This window comes from Sorghum bicolor, chromosome 3 (assembly GCF_000003195.3).
Source record: "Sorghum bicolor cultivar BTx623 chromosome 3, Sorghum_bicolor_NCBIv3, whole genome shotgun sequence".
NCBI classification, from domain to species: Eukaryota; Viridiplantae; Streptophyta; class Magnoliopsida; order Poales; family Poaceae; genus Sorghum; species Sorghum bicolor.
The window spans coordinates 52,985,177-53,004,386 of NC_012872.2; the positions used below are offsets into that span (position 1 = coordinate 52,985,177).

At 47.0% G+C, this 19,210-nt stretch overlaps 1 protein-coding gene across 1 annotated transcript; it reads right to left on the reverse strand.

Annotated features, from left to right (window-relative positions):
* On the reverse strand, window positions 9,374-13,480 carry LOC8082451 (protein QUIRKY). Its single transcript, XM_002458016.2, has one exon. The coding sequence runs from the start codon at window positions 12,829-12,831 to the stop codon at window positions 9,586-9,588; it is 3,246 nt and encodes a 1,081-aa protein (XP_002458061.1). The 5' UTR covers window positions 12,832-13,480; the 3' UTR covers window positions 9,374-9,585.

Sequence of the window (19,210 nt, forward strand, 5' to 3'; positions counted from 1 at the left end):
GATTTCTAATGAAGAAATTAAAACTAGTGAGAGCTCATCACTTTGGTCAAATGATCAATCACATATTGCTACTAACCCTTGTGATGTAGGCAAGAAGCATGTATCCACCTCTTGTGATGATTTATTATCTATGCCATGTTCTTCACATTTAGATGCTTGTTCTACTTCTATGTCTTGTGAGACTAACCTTTTGAAGGAGAACAATAAGCTCAATGAACAAGTGAAGAGTTTGAGCAACAAGTTAGAGAGGTGCTACTACTCAAAAGTCACCTTTGAGCATATATTGAAGACTCAAAGAAATTATGGTGACAAATGTGGCCTTGGCTTCAAGAAGAAAATGACAAAGGGCAAAAGAAAGCAAGAAAAGAGGAAGCTTTCTCATTTCATGTGCTATCAGTGCCATGAAGTGGGACATCTTGCAAGTGGTTGCCCAAACATTGAGAAGCTCAAGAAGATGAAGGAAGAAGAGAGGCTAGAGCATGTCAAGTGCTTCAAGTGCCGCACTTGGGGTCATCTCACCTCAATGTGCCCAACCAAGCAATTGGTGAAGCAACAAGAAGAGCCTCAACCTAAGCCACAAGTTGAGCAAGCAAAGAAGCCCCAAGCTCAAGTCAAGTTCAACCATCACGGTGACTTGATGATGAAGAAGAAGAAAACAAGAAGGGTGGAAGATCAAGGCATCCAATGCAAATCCAAGATGCCAAGATGATGAGCAAGAATCATGACAAGAAGAAAGCTTATGCTCACATCAAGTGTTTTGAGTGCAAGAATGATGGACACTTTGCCTCAAAGTGTCCTACCAAGCTTGAGAAGAAGGCTCAAGCAACTCTCAAGAGGCAAGGCAATGAGAAGCAACACATGACAAGGAAGAAAAGGCTCAATCCAAAAGAAGTTGCTACTTATGCCGGGAAAGGGGACACATGGCTTATTCATGTCCCCTAGGTAATAGTTCTAAGCCTATTTCAATTGATGATATTACTATGCTTAGAAAGGATGGTAATGGTACCTCTATGGCTGCTATTGCAAAACATCCCGCTATTCATACTAAGGCATCGCCTAAGTATGTTGCTCCTAACTTGAGAGGACCCAAACTAGTTTGGGTACCATCAAAAAGTGGAAGATTGTTTGTAGGTACCATCGGCATTGGAGACTTGATTCAATTGAGTCTATATTGTTCATCATATGATTGAGTCAAGTATTGAAGCTTAGTGCACATCCAAATCCAATGCCATGACAAGTTAGTGAAGTCCAAGTGCTACAACATACAAGTGCAAATATTCAAGTTGTGGTGATTTATTGAATTATTTGATGGCTTGAAAATTAGATGATCATGAGCTAACCAAGGTATATCTTTGTTGATCACATTTATTTGGGTGCATATGAGTTGATTGAATTGGATATATATGCAATGTTGCTTGCTATAAGGTGTTTGAATGGATAAATGCTTAGTAATCAAGTTTGGATTGATTTTAGTTGAATAAGTTTATAAGATGACACTTAGTAAGTGGATTGAATGGATTTATGTCTTGTGAAAGTATTCAATTAAGTTGATTTCAAGTTTGATTCAAATTAAACAAGTATAGCTCAATTGCTTGAAATCTGTCCTACATTGAAAATCTGAGCTAGCAGTGATCAAGTCTGAGTTTGAGTGATCAAATCTATTTGGAATGGCTTGAAATTTGGCATGCATGCTGTACACTTATCATAGAAGATGCTGTAGAAATTTCATGAGAATTGGATAAGGGATACTTCGGTTTTGGAGTGGATCTTATCAGCTATAGTGCAGCAGATTTCAGCATGTAGCAATGGTGGAAGAATTGAAATCTGGTAGCAGTCTAGACGTCAAATGAAGCTCAAATTTTTACAGCTTCTAGATGACTTAGTGAATCACATCTCCACCAAATGTCGTGGTATTTGGATCTGTACATTGTGAGATATGGATATTTCTTTAAAGGGTACAGAATCTGCCAGAAAAGTGACAATTATTGGATTGATCTAGAGTCACTTCAATTGAAAGGTCCTCAAGTTGGAAACATGATTATAAGTATTTGAGGCACCTAAGTTTGGTTTTGAATTGATCTAGAAGCATGACAATTAATGAGTACAAGGTCATTTGATTGTGGAATGTACTTGGTGTACACATTTAGTACTCAAATTGAAGATCAAGATCAAACTCAAGATGAAAATGAAGTTTAAGTTCTAGTGACTACTGGAGATCATTTAGTTGAAAGAAAAGGACTTAAACAAGTAGAAAGAAAAGGACTTAAAGAATGATTCATGGTTATTCATCATATTAAGTTCATCACTTGAATCAATCAATCAAAGGCAATTCAAATAAGTGTCAAAAATGGTTCTTTGGAGAGAGGTCACTTCTCCCTATGTGAGGGGCGTGCCGCCCGAGGAGTGGGTAAACCAAGTGTGGTGCTTGGAAGGCTAACATGGAAGTGGTGATCTAAAGGACATTTGAGATGCTTAGTTGAAGCAATCAAAAGGATTGATCAAGAGAGCAAGCAACACCCAAAAGAGAGCTAGTCATGATGTTCAAGTGGTATTATTATTAGTTCTCTCATGCAAGCAATGGTAAAAAAAAAGAAGCAAGCCAACCACAACATGAAAGTGCACTTGATCATAAGTGGTTCTAAATTCATATGGGTGAAGATTTGATCTATCAATTGGCATTTATAATTGGTCTTCACCAAGCTTATAGTTGGACTTCACATTGCTATTGGAGAAATGAATTGGAATCTATGTGACTATCCTCTTCTCCAACATAGCAAAGGTATCATTGTAATGTGCATGATCATTTCATCCCTTACTAGTATGCGGTTAGTGCATATAGTACATGCTTAATAGGATCATGCATGACAAATGAAAAGTTTTCAATTCATAGCCTACCACTATTGCTTGAATGATTAGTTGATCTAGTGTATGTATATGAGTTTGTTCATGAGCTAGTGAACCCAAATACTTGATCTATTTTGGATTGCTAACAAGTTACAAGTACAACATTGGCAAGATAACCCTTAATGAGAGGTGTGAAGAAGCTTGTCATTGGTTCAAACCGGACTTGGAAGCTTAGGCAAATCAACTTAGTTCAAGTCAACAATTAGAAACTCATGAAGATTAGAGTACAAGAGCAAGACAACTATGCAAATAGATATCTAGACCTAAATGGTTCTTCAATTGGTATCCTACAATTGGTACTCTTGATAGCAAATGTTCAAGAAAGTAAACAAGTGGTAGAAGACCTTAACTTGTAGAAGATCTCCATATGGTATCTATCATACAAGAAGATGGTACCACAAGTGATCCTCAACTTTAAGTGATCATCAAGCAAAGAAAGTTCCCTCACCAACAAGATTGACAAGTGAATGACCCATGCTATGACATAGGGGGAGTGCCCCACCAAATGGTATCAAGGTCAAAGATCCTATGTGGTATCTCAAGAGCAATTCAAGTAATGTCATTCCAACACTTGGTGATGTCCATCAAAAATGCAAGATTCAAGCCTCAACCATCTATCCCAATGTAATCCTTTGTCACAATGTGATTCACACTTATTTGGTATGAAGTGCTTTAATTGGTATCACATACCTTTTATGGAAATTGATGACAAAGGGGGAGAAGTTGGAACAAAGATATGATCATAGGATAAGTTGGACAACAAAAGATATGTTTCAAAGGGGAAAGATCAAAGATGGACATGGACAAGGGAGCAACATTAAGGAAAAGAGTTGGATCAAAATTCTTGGACAAAAGAGAAGCACACAAGTAGGGGGAGCAAGCTCATGAACATTGATTGTTTGCATTTGATATGTGCATATTCATGTGCTTGCTTGCATTGCATAAGTTTTTAAATTCAATATGCATGCTTGTGTGCTGTATGCTAGTTATAGAACTTGATTGATGATATGATAACTAGCATGCATAGGTTGGTAGCTAGGCTAATGCTTTTCAAGTAAAAACTAGACCCTTGCTCTTAATGTTGATCTCACGGGGTTTCTAGTGTTTTTGTTGTCTAGCTACTCATGGTGCTAAGGATGGTGTACATTGAATGCTTCAAATGCTATCGAATTTGGTATCGAACTACAAAGGTTTATTCTATACACCTTAGCACTTAGTAGGGTTTTATGGTGCTTATCCAATTCTTGACACAGAGCTTAAATGTTGGGTAAGTAGCATAAAATCCAAAACAAGTTAGCAATTTACACTCGTGTGAAGTGCTAGCTTGAAAAAGCTTAATTTCCATATCTTTGTAGAATTGTCATCAATTACCAAAAAGGGGGAGATTGAAAGGTCCTTGTTTGGTTTTGGTAATTGAGTGACAACTTAGGTGGACTAATAGTGTTTATGTGAGATACACAGGAGATTAGTCCACAGGTGATGATGTGATGATGGAGGAGCTCATTGCACATGAGACATGACATGGAGTCATGTGACCAAGGTGGAGAAGATCAAGATGAGGCTTGGCTTGATGGACCGGTTGCAAGAGTGAAGGGCAAGTCGGAGGCTTTGAAGCGAGGGACCGCGTGTGACGGTGAAGCATGAGCAAGACTTGGCGCGTGCGTGTGCTAGCCGTTGGCAGCAACGGTCGAGTTCAAACGGCTAGTAACACGTGACTGTTTCTGGAGCACCGGACGCACTGTTCAAGCGTCTGGTGGCTCCTGCAGTGAGTCCAGTGCCCCCGGTTTTTGCCCAGTGAAGGGGCAACGGCTAGTTTAGCCCTTGGTGCTATAAATAGAAGTGGTGCCCGGCCTTGGCTGGGGCTGAGCACCCTTGGGACTTAGTGTCCATGCTTGGGGAGTGCTAGGAAGGCCTCTAACTCACTTGTGCTTGCAAGAGTGTGAATCAATAGCGAGTGAGTGATTCTAGTGCGTTGCATTGAGAGATTGCATCGAGTGGCACTAGGTGTTCGTGTTGCAAGCCGGTGGTGCTTGTTACTCTTGGAGGTTGCCACCTCCTAGACGGCTTGGTGGCTTGTGACTCCATCGAAGCACGCAAGGAGATTGTGCGGTGCTCCGGAAAAGAGATTGTGAGGGGTACGGTGCTCACCCCGCGGGGATCGCGAAGAGCAACTCTAGTTGAGCGAGACGTGAAGAGCGACAAGTGGTCCGGCCGGGTCAAGTGCTAGAGCTTGTGGTAAGCACTCTACGTGGGAGAGTGTGACTTGCGGGTCAGCACTAGCAAGAGGACCGGCGGCAACCTTGGAGCTTGTCTCAACGGGGACGTAGCTTGGTGGCAACCAAGTGAACCTCGGGAGAAAATAATCGTGTCAACTTTGTTCTTCCCGTTAGTTTGCAAGTCCCTAACACAAGCTTGTATTTACATTCATATATTTGTGCTTGTGTAGTTGCTCTTGTAATTAGTTAGCTTGTGTAGCTTGCTAGTTACCTTCTTGCTTGTGTAGCTAGAAGTAGTTCCCTTGCGTGACTAATTTGGTTTGTGTAACCTTGTTAGTCACATTGCTTAGTTTGTGTAGCTAAGTAATTTGCGCGCTCTAATTTGGCATTAGTTGCCTTGTTATTGAGCTTGCTAGTGAGCTTAGGCTTTGTGCGCTTTGCCTCACTAGTTGTGTAGGAGCTCCCCCGGTTTGCAAAGTACTAGTTGCATAGGTTTGTGTGACCTTGCTCCTAGAATTGATTAGGTGAGCTCTTGCTAAGGTAGCACCTTGTTTGCTTGTTTAGGATCTTTTACAAGGTGCTAGAGAACTTAGATAGAGGGGTGTAGTCCTAGCTAGACCGATAGTTTTAATTCCACATTTGTTTCGGTTAGCCGACGCAATAATTTTTAGAAAGGACTATTCACCCCCCCCCTCTAGTCCGCCATCTCAACCCTTCAAGTAGCTGGTTCTGCCGCCATAATGGACCAAAGAGCTAGCTTATCTTGATGCTTGCTCCTAGATCCCGGAACACTAGTGAAGATTACTGCTACTATGCCTTTTGATTTTTGGAATACCTTATCTCCTTGATCTTTTTCTTCTTTCTTCTGGTCGACTTCTTTGTTGTCTTCCTTCTTTCTTGTATATCTATTAATGAAGATGCGACGATCTCTAGTTGTGTGATTCCCATGTGGATGCCATATGTAGTTCATATTCTCAATGTCATCAAACTTCTTGGGTTTACAAAATGGCTTCTTTGCTTTATCTGTTATAGCTATGGTGTTATCAGGTCCATGCTTCTTGCCCTGTTGTCCAATGCTATGGTGGTTTTGTCTGTCAGAGTTGTCCCAATTGTTTCAATGAGAGAACCTTTCATGGGTTTTTCCTCTACAGTGCCACTTAGGTAGGATTCCATAGGAGAAAGCCTCGGTGACCTCTCGCTCAGTGTTGTCATGTACTTAGGCACATAATTCACCAAACTATCAGTAGAATTCTCTGAGACTTTCACCACTTCTTTGCTTGAGTCCTTTTAATTTCGCCTAAGTGATGGGGTGTGTGATGATGCCTATGAAATTTTCACAATAAGCTGTCTACAAGGATCACTAGTACCTAGGTCAATTTGTTTGACATTAGCTTCTTTAGGTGGTGCCAGGATGTTGGGCTCTCCAAATCTTCTGGGTTCAATTTTGCAGCGACGACAGTGATTTCTCCTTTTACACTGGTTGCCTGATTTTTTGCTACAATTTGGATGGATTGTACATCACAGTCAAAGGCTCTTCTTAGGTCACCTCAAAGAGAAAGAACACCGTGAGGCCCTAGCATCTTGAGCAAGAGACACAAGTAGTGAGGTATCACCATGAACTTAACTATTGTAGGTCATCCATTGAAAGCTCAAGTTTGGTTTTGGTAATTAATGACACCAAGTTGCTAATGCCATTATGTTTAAGTGAGTTGAGTTAGGCATAACAACACATGTGATGAAGGAGCTAGTGGCATGGAGTGGTGGCCACATGATCACAAAGAGATGGAGCATGGACATGAAAATGAAGATGATGGTGATCGAGCACTTGGTGATGGACGAGGAGTAAAGTAGTCATGGCAATGGTATAACCATAGGATTTTGCTTTTAGTTCATATGTCTTAGAGGCATGGCTGCTTTGTGGGGTACTATTCCATAGAAAGGAACACTTGTTGGTGTGATCATCTTTCAGAACTCAAGTCTCATCTTCCTCACTGTATCGGAAAATATGATGTTGAGTCCAGCCCCTCCATCGATTAAGACTTTGGCGATAGTATGCCTGTAATAGTTGGGTCTAAGATGAGTGGATAGAGCCTACTATTTTCTTTGCCTGTCCACTAATCTTCTCTTGAAGATTGAGTTGGGTATTACGACCAATTAAGGTACCTAGAAGTAGCCGGTTCTGCCGCCATGATGGACAGAAGAGCTAGTTTATCTTGATGCTTGCTCCTAGATCCTGGAACACTAGCGAAGATTACTGCTATTGTGCCTTTTGATTTTTGGAATCCCTTGTCTCCTTGATCTTCTTCTTTCTTCTGGTTGACTTCTTTGTTGTCTCCCTTATTTCTTGTATATCTATCAATGAAGATGCAATAATCTCCAATTGATCACCATGTGGATGCCATATGTAATGCATATTCTAAGTGTCATCAAACTTCTTGGGTTTGGAAAATGACTTCTTTGCTTTGTCTATTATAGCTATGGTATTATTAGGTCCATGCTTCTTGCCCCGTTGTCTATTGCTATGGTGGTTTTGTCTATGAGAGTTGTCTCGATTATTTCAATCTAGGAACCTTTCATGGGGTTTTTCCTCTGTAGTAATCATCCTTTCCACCATGTACTTGATATCTTAATTACTCCGTAGGTTATCTTTGCAGAATCATGGATTTGCCACTTAGCTAGGATTCCATAGGAGAAAGCCTCAGTGACCTCTCCTTAATGATGTCGTGTACTTGGGCATGTAATTCACCAAACTATCGGTACAATTCTCTAAGACTTTCACCACTTCTCTGCTTGAGTCATTTTAATTCTACCTAAGTGATGGGGTGCGTGATGATGCCTACAAATTTTTCACAGAAAGCTCTCTGCAAGTCTTACCAACCTCTAATTGATCCAGGCCTCAGGCATTCTTGATCCTTGTTGGCATGAGAGATAGCTTCGAGTTCTTTCATGAGTTCACAAATTTTGGTGTAGGGAGAGTTGTTGATTCTTCCACCCATGCACCTGTTTTCAACTTCCTGCTTCATCTTCTTTCTATTGCACTTGTCTAGGTCATAGTCAAACTTAGTCCACACTTTCCTTACGTTGCCTTGCCTGGTGTTGACGTCACTGCTTCAATTTAGGCCTTGTTTAGTTCGCAAAAATTTTCAAGATTCCCCGTCACATCGAATCTTTGGTCGCATGCATGGAGCATTAAATATAGACAAAAATAAAAAATAATTGCACAGTTTACCTGTAATTTGTGAGATGAATCTTTTGAGCCTAGTTACTCCATGATTGGACAATATTTGTCAAATAAAAACGAAAGTGCTACAGTAGCCAAAACCCAAAAATTTTGCAAACTAAACAAGGCCTTATTTAAGAATCTAGCTAGTCTGGCCTATTCTACTCGGAGTCGGAGCCATGCTTTGTCACGCTTCTTTGTGGAGTTATGGACCATGCCGAGGCCCACCTTCCTGTATCCTGCCAATGAGAAACCCTATAGGTCCCATATCGACAGAACCGTATTAAAAGAATACATTTTTTATGCTTTCTTAGAAGCTGCTGCAATTCAGGGTGCAGTACACTTGTGAAGTGAGCTAAGCATCTCCAATAGTGTCTCCATATTCCTCCTCCATCTATGTTTTTTTTAAAAAAAAGAGAAAAAACATCTCCAATAGTTCTCATATCTCTTCCCCATCCTTTTGCACTTGACAAACCATCGTTACCTACTTGCAAATATACATGTGACCTCGAAGCACGTATCTGGAGAAGTAGAAGGAGGTGGAAAAGAAAAAGAAGGAAAGATAGAGTTTCAGGTGAGAAAAGTGCAAGAAAAAGATCTAGTGAAAGAGCTTAAATACATATAGAAATAAATTTAGAATTTCTAATGTAAACACATGATATCAGGTCGTGGAAAAAAGTACCAAGAATAAAACTTTTAGTATATAAATATAGAAAACTCTTGGAGATGATTTCTTTTTTCTCTCTCCATACTAATTTAAGTGTTGACAAACACTATATTTTGAGAAATATAATATAGGAATCTTGGAGATGCTACTTTGTCCGTCACAAATAAATTAACTTTTATAGTTGTCTTCGTTCAATTTTTTTTAATTTAATATAATTGGTAGACAAAGAGGCAGCAAGACAGTTGATGCCTGACAATGGATAGCCGTATGAAATCAGCTTTGCCTAAGCTCAACGGATTTCTAATGAGATTGAGATGTACACTGAACGATGCTGAACGTATGTACCAGATTGCCATGACAGCTAAATTACTATCTCTATATGTCCCTTTTGGGATGTACCACTATCTATATATTTGCTTATGAATACACCAATCTGAAAATTTTTGTTTCTAACCTTTTCGATCCGATACACTGGTTTGCACAGGTCGTTATTGTTACAACGAATAGGAGAATATAATCGTGGTGTGGAAGAGAGAGAAAGAGAGAAATAATAAAAAACTCGGAAAGTCTCTCAGATTTCAGAGCAACCTGTCGGACAGGCTCGGCAGGCGGCGGAAGAAGTTGACCGCCGGCGGGGGCATAGGGTCCCGGAACATCGGGTGGCGCAGGTAGTAGAACCCGCTGGCCACGGCCACCATCTTGGGCGGCATGGCGTACAGCGCGACGGCCACGGCGAAGCTGACGCCCACGAAGATCCGGCTGGCGCGCGGGTCCCGCCAGCTCACCAGCGCCTGCAGCCGCTCGCCCTGCGCCGCCACGTCGCCCATGACGCGCTGCACCCGCCCCGCCAGCGTGCGCAGCCGCTCGTACCGCAGCCGGAGGACCTCCGGCGGCGGCACCGGGTCGAACTCCTCCTCCAGCTCGTCGCCGTCCACCGTGTCTGCCTGCGACAGCCGCGCGTCCATGCCGGCGGGGCCCCGCGGCCGGAACCGGTAGTACCACACGCCGATCATGAACACGTACAGCGACGCCGTGGGCACCACCAGCTCCGGGTACCACACCAGGACGAGGTAGAGCGCGTGGACCAGCACGGTCGTCGACGGGTTGCGCCACCGCTGCACGCCGTCCAGCCACCGCGCCAGCCCCACGGCCCAGGCGAGCACCCCCATGATGCGGAACCAGTTGGCCTTGGCGCGGCGCACGCTCCACGTGTGCGCGTCCGCGTCGAGCATGTACTTGACCACCTCCGGCCCCAGCGGCGGCTCCGAGCGCGCCAGCCACGTGGCCACGGTGCGCACGGCGGCGCCCCGGAGCGCCTCCTGCTGCGCGACGCCGATCGGCCGCAGGTAGTGCATGCGCGGCAGCAGCGGCGTCGTGTACGTGGCCCACGTGTCCGGGAGCTGCGCCGGAGATGAGAACCGCACGGCGAGCTGCACCTCGCCCATCTTCTTCAGCCCCGACCGCAGCAGCACCAGCAGCGGGTACGACGCCGTGTACGCCCGGTTGCTCTCCAGCGTCGACACGCGCACCCGCACCTTCCCGATGCGGTAGTCCTGCCGCTCGTCGCCGGCGCCGGGGCCGGCGAACATGCGCCAGTTGTCGAACACGGCGACCGTGAGCACGGTGCACGGGTCGTACACCTGCCACGTGTACTGCTCGTTCCACCGTGGGTTCAGGCTGTCGGTGATGGTCCGCGTGCGCACCCACTTCTTGCCGTACTTGGCCACGCAGTAGGCGTCCGTCGACCCCTTGGCGCCTCCCTTGGTCTTCATCGGCAGCAGGCCGCACGCTCCGATGATGCCGAGCTCCAGCACGCCCACCGGCGGCTTCCACAGCTGCTTCGCCGTCGGCCGGTAGTCGCTGCACACGTGCGCCGCCTCGTCGAGCACGTGGTACCCGCCTTCCAGGCAGAGCCGAAGGTGCAGCCGCCCGGAGTAGAAAGCCGGCGGGCCGCCGGCGTTGCCGGGCGGCATCATGCCGATGCCTGACGTCCCGCCTTCGAGGGTGAACCATCTCGACGCGACGATCTGCCGCTCGTCGAGGCGCTGCTCTATGGTGGTCACCGGGATGGTGGCGTGCCCCAGGAGCGCGGGCTCCTTGATCATGGACCGATCCTCCACTAGTACGATGAGGCTGTCGTCGAGCGGCTCCGACGCGACGAACATGAGGTCTTCGGACCACGCGAACGCGGAGCCGCTGCTGCTTGCCACCGACCGGCGCGTCCGCGCCGACTGGAAGCCGAGCTGTATCTTGACGCGCACGTCGAACGGCAGCCCCGGCGGCGGCGCCGGGACGCGCAGGTCCTGCGCCTCGATGACCGACGCCCGGAGGTACCAGAGCTTGGGCGACTGGTACACCTTGGAGCGCGTGTACGCGGCGTACGGCGCGTCGGTGTTCCACGCCTCCGGGAACGCGTCGTCCGCCTGCGTGCCGATCCACACCGCCACCATGATGTCCCCCGTCACCATGCCCGGCTCGCCGCCCTCGAGCCTGTACCACTGCGGCGCCAGCGGGCCATCGGGCTGGTCGCGGACGGGCACGTCGGAGAGGTCGAAGCACACGCCGCCGAGGAAGGCTTCGGCAGGGGAGGGCGCGCCTCCGTCCCACACGGAGATCTCCAGCGTGGGCTCCGGCCTGGCGTGGCTGATGGCGAACACCTGGTTCCATTCGGGGTTGCCGGTGCCGGAGACGTCGCGGCCGGGCCGCGACCGGAGCGAGTGCGGGCCGGCCTGGACCTTGACGTAGGGGCCCTCGCAGGCGCGTATGCCGCGCACCCGCACGACGCGCACGAAGAGGTAGCGCATCGGCTCCACCAGGTCGTACGACGACGACTGCACGGGCTCCACGGACTCGCCGGTGGACACGAACCGGCCGGGGATGACGCGGGGAGACGGCGCGTAGTAATCCGGGCCCAAGCCGCCGCTCGGGTGGCGCACGACGCGGACGCGCTCCGTGGCCATCCGCGTCTTGCGCACCTCGGGAGGGTACTGGTCGCCGGATTCCGGTTCCGGCGCGGACTCTGGCTCCGGCTGCGGCGGCGGCGTCATTGGCCCGTGTGCCCCGTGTACCGGCGGCGGCATCATGGGACCGTGGGGGCCGTGCATCGGTGGCGGCATCATGGGACCGTGGGGCCCGTGCATCGGCGGCGGCATCATCATTGGTGGGTGCATGGGCGCTTCCTCCACGATAATGATCGGAGGTTGCGCCGCCGGCTGCTGCACTTCGACGGCGGCCTCAGTCGGCGCGGGCATATCCGGGAGCTCTCTCGGCGCTTCCGGTGGGACCTCCGGCGGCGGCGCGTTGTCGGCCTGCTCCGGCGGCTTCTCTTCCGGAGGCGGCGGCATTACTGCAGGCTCGTCGTAGTAGTAAATCTTGAGTCCAATCTCGCCGCGGATCCAGCTGATGAGGCTACGCTTCTCGAGCGGGAAGTAGACGATGCCCTCCTCGCCGCGTCGCGAGAACTGGGAGCCGTAGATGTGGACGCGGCCGAGGAAGTGGTTCTTGCGGCTGCCCCCGCCGCCGCCGCCGGAGGGGTTGAAGCGGCGGTCGTGGTAGAGCGAGATGTCGAGCGCCTCGGCGTGCATGTTGGGCGGGTCATGCACGACGAACTCGAGGCGCTCGTGCCACTGCGGGCTGAGGTCCCGCGGCACGGTGCGCGTGCGCTTCCGCTGACCGTCGAAGTCGACGACCGCGAAGGCGCTGGACGTGCCGAGGCCGTCCTTGGGCACGAGGTCGCGCGCGTCCACCACCTCGACGGCCAGCCTCCGGACCATCGGCGGCGGCCCCGGGGGCGGAGGGCCGCCACCGCCACCGCCGGCCGCCATGGGCGGAAGCAAGCAGGGGAGGGTGGTGACTGGTGAGCTAGGCGACGGTGTGGAAAAGAAAGCGAGAAGGCGACGGCGAAGGGAATACGGTTCCCTTATGATCGGTCGGCGTGGGGTGGTGGAGCGATCAAGTGGTAGCTCCCCTTTTGCTTTTCGGGGAGAGCTAGTACGTAGTAGTGTGCTTTGGAGAGGGAGGGAGGGAGAATCTGTGCTAGAGTGAGAGACGCGCAGAGGAAGAGAAGAAGTTGGTGTCTTTCTTGACGTGGAAGCTCTCAGCTTTGTGCGGGAAGAATCTGATCTGCTCTTGCCGCTTTTGAATGTGCACTGATGTGGTTCGTTGCCGGTGGTGGCAACGCCGCTGCGCTCGTTGGCGCCTTCTTCCTCCTGCCCTTTTCTCGCGTTCCCAAACACAGGCCGACAGTTTTTTTAACAGAGCCTTCCGTGCTCTGTTCTGTGCACCGCTGCACCCAGCACCAGCGGTACTGGTTAGGCTATATATCACTTGGCTGATTTTTTTTCCATCATTAAATCTGGATCTAACCTCTTTCAATAGACACATCTCCTAGTTGTCATCTATGTTTTTCAGGTCGTCTTCTCGACCGGACTGACCAAGACGATAATAAGGTGGATGTAGTCGCATTCACATCAATCCACATATGCTGAGGTGGATTGGTGTGGTACTTGAACTAAATTCCACCCCAACCCACATCAACACATATGGATTGAAGTGAATCCAACAACATCCAAACAAGGCCTTAATTGGATGACTTTTACATGTTGACAATACCCCTAATTATTTACCTCGAACCAATCTGAACGATTAATCACGATCAATCGGACGACTTAAAAACATTGGTTGTCATAAAAAAACACGAGCTAAAGAGTCTGTTCACGAAAAAAAGTGACCAGAAAAATGTAAATTTGATTTTACATTTCCTTGAGCTACAGTGGCGTCACAAATGCTTTCCTACTTCGCTTCTCTTGTCCCTTGCTCGCCACCTAAAATAGATATCACTGTTTGGTCGTGGTCTTATGTATGTATCTACGGTGGGTATTGTCGTTGTTGCACGCCGTCTTCTCATTCACCTTTCATGGCAACTACCATCATCATTACATGCCGCTCTTCACCAACTAACCATAGAGTGTTAAAGCAACTCCAACAGTTCTTTCTAAATCTTGGTTTTTGGCAACTTCCTAAATGTTTTGGCAAAGAAAAAAAAAGTCAATCTCCAATAGTATCATATAATTGACTTGCCAAATGAAAAGTTAGGTCCACGATCTTGTTGTTTGCTACGGGAAGAACCGTTGCCATCGCGAAATAGCGTGATATCGTGGTCGCGCGGAAGTCCAAGCCGGCAACCAGGACCTAGCCGCCGGGGCGGCGCCGACGACTGTGCCCACGACACCCGTCCGCGCGAGCTCCGGGTGCTAGTGGATCTGGCGCCGCACGCCGAGATGCAACTCCTCAAACTACGGCGCGCCAGCCATCCACGTCGTCCTTGGCCGATCCACTGTCGCACGCACGCCGCGAACTCTAGGAGATCTTGCGCCAGCGCTGCCGCAGCAGGATCTCCTAGACAACGTTGAGAAGCTCGTAGGTGGCCATCCATGTCACCCTTGGCAATCATCTTCTGAGACGGCCTCCACGAGCTCGCCGGCACATCTCCACTTGTATTGTGTTCATCAAGGTCAAAAGATTAGCCTCTCGTTCATTCAACAACAAAGAGATAGTCACGATACTAAACTTGTGGTGGCACGGGAAGTCTAGCGGCGGCACACCCGGTGCTAGATACGGAGTCACGATGTGCGCGCATATATGCGCCGTGGAGGAGAATTTTTGCAAACTTGGCAAAGATAGGGAGGAAGGATAAGAAACAATTGGACAGTGTGTTTCTTAAATTTGCAAAAAAAAAAGGATGGGGAGGAGCCGAGGAGGGATGGCGGTTAGAGTTGCTCTTGGACCCTACGATAGCGTTCACCTCCGATCCCAATTGTCAATCTGAGTTTTGAAGGGAAATGGTAAATACAGGCCTTGTTTATTAGATGGCTGTTTGTGGAATGAATGAGCAATTCAGAACTAAAAATTCTCAAAATGGTCCCGAAATTTTGTGCAGGGTGCTACGATCTCGAAATGACAAAAATTTACACAACACGTCATGAATGGTCCCGTCCCTAAAGAAATACGTTGATTGATAAGGGAAGTGCAACTGTAGTTCATGTGCACAACGGACCGGGTATATATGGTTGTTGTGCATAGGACCATAGGTCCAGGCAGATCTTGATGCATGATGCTTATAGATTATCCCGCTGTATGATAGCAACGGCTGCTGGTGAAAAGGGAGGGCGGAATCGATTCTGCTGTGTCACCCCCTCGAGCGTAGAATTTGCTGTGTTTTTTTTTTTTGCAAACATAATTGCTATGGGGTTAATATGAGATCTCGTTTCTTCCATCCTTCATGTGCGCTTCATATATACGCGTTCATTGGAATGGTGCTGGGAAGATCGACCATCAAGAAAAGCGCCATCTATCTGTCTCCTGTTGCTGACGTGTGCAAATCTGCCCTAACTAGCATTGTGTGGTGCGAACCTTATTTGTTTTTTTAGAAAGGATGGCAAAAGGTTTGTTGGTATTTTTATTAGACAAGGAAAAAACAAAAAGAAAGGAAAACCGAACTACAAGAATAATCCCCTTATTACCGCCCCTATCTGGATCACACCAAACCAACCTATATACAACTAAGAGGGGAGGGCATAAACTGGAGACTACAAACAAGAGACCAACCATAGCAAGCTAAAGATCTCTAAAAAAACTGATCTAGATGCCAACTGAAACTGTTGTATGTCCTCCTTTTTTCGTGATCATGCCAAAGCATGTTTTTCATTAGGGCAATGCTATGGTACTCTCTTTACTTAATAGGAGGTAATATCTCAAATAAATCCGAGCCATTGATTTTTGAGAATTGTTTAATTAATTTATTGATTAAGTGACCTCAAAAATGGAATATATTCTCAAATCCCTCTCATCATGGCATGCATAAGCACAGGCGTGCATGTCCTGCTTCTTTATTCATGCTCACAACAATATCCTTCCTTTTATATGTTTACAATCCATTATGGGTAATGACAATATCCTTATTTTTTATGAGTTTTTATTTTATCTATGTGTGTGTTATATATTTATATTTTAAATCCCTATATGTGCATAATTATTTTTTCCTAATAGCACATTAATATATGCAACTCGGTTATCACTTTTTTATGAAAAAGAAGAAATTATGTTCATAAAGATATGTTACATTAATTAATTAAAAAATAAATTAGACCTACCTTGTCTCATTTAAAATGTAACACGTAGTATAAAGACAAAGATTTTTGTATTAGTTCTAATTACAACTACACTTATAATTTATAAAACATGTCTGCGTGTGTGCAGGACGCATATGTACCATTGTGTAAGTTATATAAAAACTCTAGATCTCATCATGTATAACATATAGGAAAGTTAGATTATGCATGCATATTAGATCTAATAGGAAGAAATTTTCTATATGTGTCCTATTACTTCATAGGAGGTAATATGTGATAATTAATATCTAGATCAACTGTCTACAGTTATTTTAGTGTACCATAGCAAAGCTCTTTTCATTAAGCAGAAAGAGTTTTGTTACAAGGGTAGTGTCGACAATAATTCGAGGTTACCGAGCACCACTGAAAGGTCCTTGTTTGGTTTTGGTAATTGAGTGACAACTTAGGTGGACTAATAGAGTTTATGTGAGATACACAGGAGATTAGTCCACAGGTGATGATGTGATGATGGAGGAGCTCATTGCATATGAGACATGACATGGAGTCATGTGACCAAGGTGGAGAAGATCAAGATGAGGCTTGGCTTGATGGACTGGTTGCAAGAGTGAAGGGCAAGTCAGAGGCTTTGAAGCGAGGGACCGTGTGTGACGGTGAAGCTTGAGCAAGACTTGGCGCCAATGGACCGAGGCAATGGTGAAGAGCAAGTGAGGTCAAGATCGATGAACCAATACAGTCACGTGATGATATGAAGTGGATCATATCATTTGGTGATTGGTTGGTGCATGTGTTGCATCAACATTGGAGGAGATGGAATGGAAAGCGCAAGGCAAAGGTATAACCTAGGGCATTTCCATTTCACCGGTCATAGGTGTGTAGAGAAGTTTATGACCGGATTTAGGATAGATGGTCGTACTATCAAGAGGGCAAACTTGTTTGCATATCGGTCATCTAGTGCCACTTGAGCGATCTAACTTTGCATACGTGTTAGGATCGAGTGGCGTGGCAAGTTGAGAGGCTAACTCCTTTGGGAAAATATTTGTGAAAATACTAACACACTTGCACATGGTGGTGTACATTTGGTGGTGTTGTCACATTTGCAAAGGAGAAGGTGTTGGAGTTGATTTTGTTCAACTTAGAGAAGAGAGAGAAGTCTTTCGGTGTTCTCCGGACATTAGGATGGCTTTTAGATTAGAATACTGCTTTGATCCATTTTGATTTGGATTGAGTATTCATATAGATTGGATAGCACTCTAAGTAAGCTTTCAATATCCAAGATCATCGAATTCGGAGTTCGGAGCTAGAAGTTAGCAACCTAACAAGTTGTACTGCAAGCACATGACGCTGAGAGTCCGGTGCGCACAGGACGAGTCCGGTGGCACAAGACGCTGAGAGTCCGGTGCGCACAGAACGAGTCCGGTGGCACAGGACGCTGAGAGTCCGGTGCTGCTGTAAGTTTGTGTTGCTCTCTGCGTATGCGTCCGGTGCGCACAGGACGAGTCCGGTGGCACAAGACGCTGAGAGTCCGGTGTTGCTGCAAGTTTGCGTTGCTCTCTGCGTATGCGTCCGGTGCGCACAGGACGCGTCCGGTGTGAAGCAGCAGAGCGTTCGGTGCTACTGTTCCAGACGCACGTGCGTGTGCTAGCCGTTGGCGGCAACGGTCGAGTTCAAACGGCTAGTGACACGTGGCTGTTTCTAGAGCACCGGACGCACTGTTCCAGCGTCCGGTGGCTCCCTGTGAGCGTCCGGTGCTCACGACTTTTGCCCAGTGAAGGGGCAACGGCTAGTTTAGCCCTTGAGGCTATAAATAGAAGTGGTGACCGGCCTTGGCTGGTGCTGAGCACCCTTGGGACTTAGTGTCCATGCTTGGGGAGTGCTAGTAAAGCCTCTAACTCACATATACTTGATAGTGATCATCCGATTGTGTGAGTGAGCGATTCTAGTGCGTTGCATTGAGAGATTGCATCAAGTGGCACTAGGTGTTCGTGTTACAAGCCGGTGGTGCTTGTTACTCTTAGAGGTTGTCACCTCCTAGACGGCTTGGTGGCTTGTGACTCCGTCGAAGCACGCAAGGAGATTGTGCGGTGCTCCGGAGAAGAGATTGTGAGGGGTACGGTGCTCACCCTGCGGGGATCGCGAAGAGCAACTCTAGTTGAGCGAGACATGAAGAGCGACAAGTGGTCCGGCCGGGTCAAGTGCTAGAGCTTGTGGTAAGCACTCCACGTGGGAGAGTGTGACTTGCGGGTCACCACTAGCAAGAGAACCGGCGACAACCTTGGAGCTTGTCTCAACGGGGACGTAGCTTGGTGGCAACCAAGTGAATCTCGGGAGAAAATCATCGTGTCAACATTGTTCTTACCGTTGGTTTGCATGTCCCTAACACAAGCTTGTATTTACTTCCATATACTTGTGCTTGTGTAGTTGCTCTTGTAATTAGTTAGCTTGTGTAGCTTACTAGTTACCTTCTTGCTTGTGTAGCTAGAAGTAGTTCCCCTTGCGTGACTAATTTGGTTTGTGTAACCTTGTTAGTCACATTGCTTAGTTTGTGTAGCTAAGTAAGTTGCGCTCTCTAATTTGGCATTAGTTGCCTTGTTATTGAGCTTGCTAGTGAGCTTAGGCTTTGTGCGCTTTGCCTCACTAGTTTGTGTAGGAGCTCCCCCGGTTTGCAAAGTACTAGTTGCATAGGTTTGTGTGACCTTGCTTCTAGATTTGGTTAGGTGAGCTCTTGCTAAGGTAGCACCTTGCTTGCTTGCTTAGGATCTTTTCAAGGTGCTAGAGAACTTAGATAGAGGGGTGTAGTCTTAGCTAGACCGATAGTTTTAATTGTGCATATGTTTCGGTTAGCCGGCGTGATAAGTTTTAGAAAGGACTATTCACCCTCCTCTAGTCCGCCATCTCGACCCTTCAAGTGGTATCGGAGCTAGGTCTCTCATTTGTGGTCTTCACCGACCCGAGAGAATGGCGGCTTATGGGCTAGATGTTGAGTGTCCACACATTTTTGATGGCACACACTTTGCACAGTGGAGAAATTGGATGACATGTAATTTTAAGTTTATTTCTCCTCAAATGTGGTGGA

Excerpts from the sequence above, each read along its gene's own strand:
- LOC8082451 (XM_002458016.2), bottom strand. The coding sequence starts at position 12,831 with ATGGCGGCCGGCGGTGGCGGTGGCGGCCCTCCGCCCCCGGGGCCGCCG.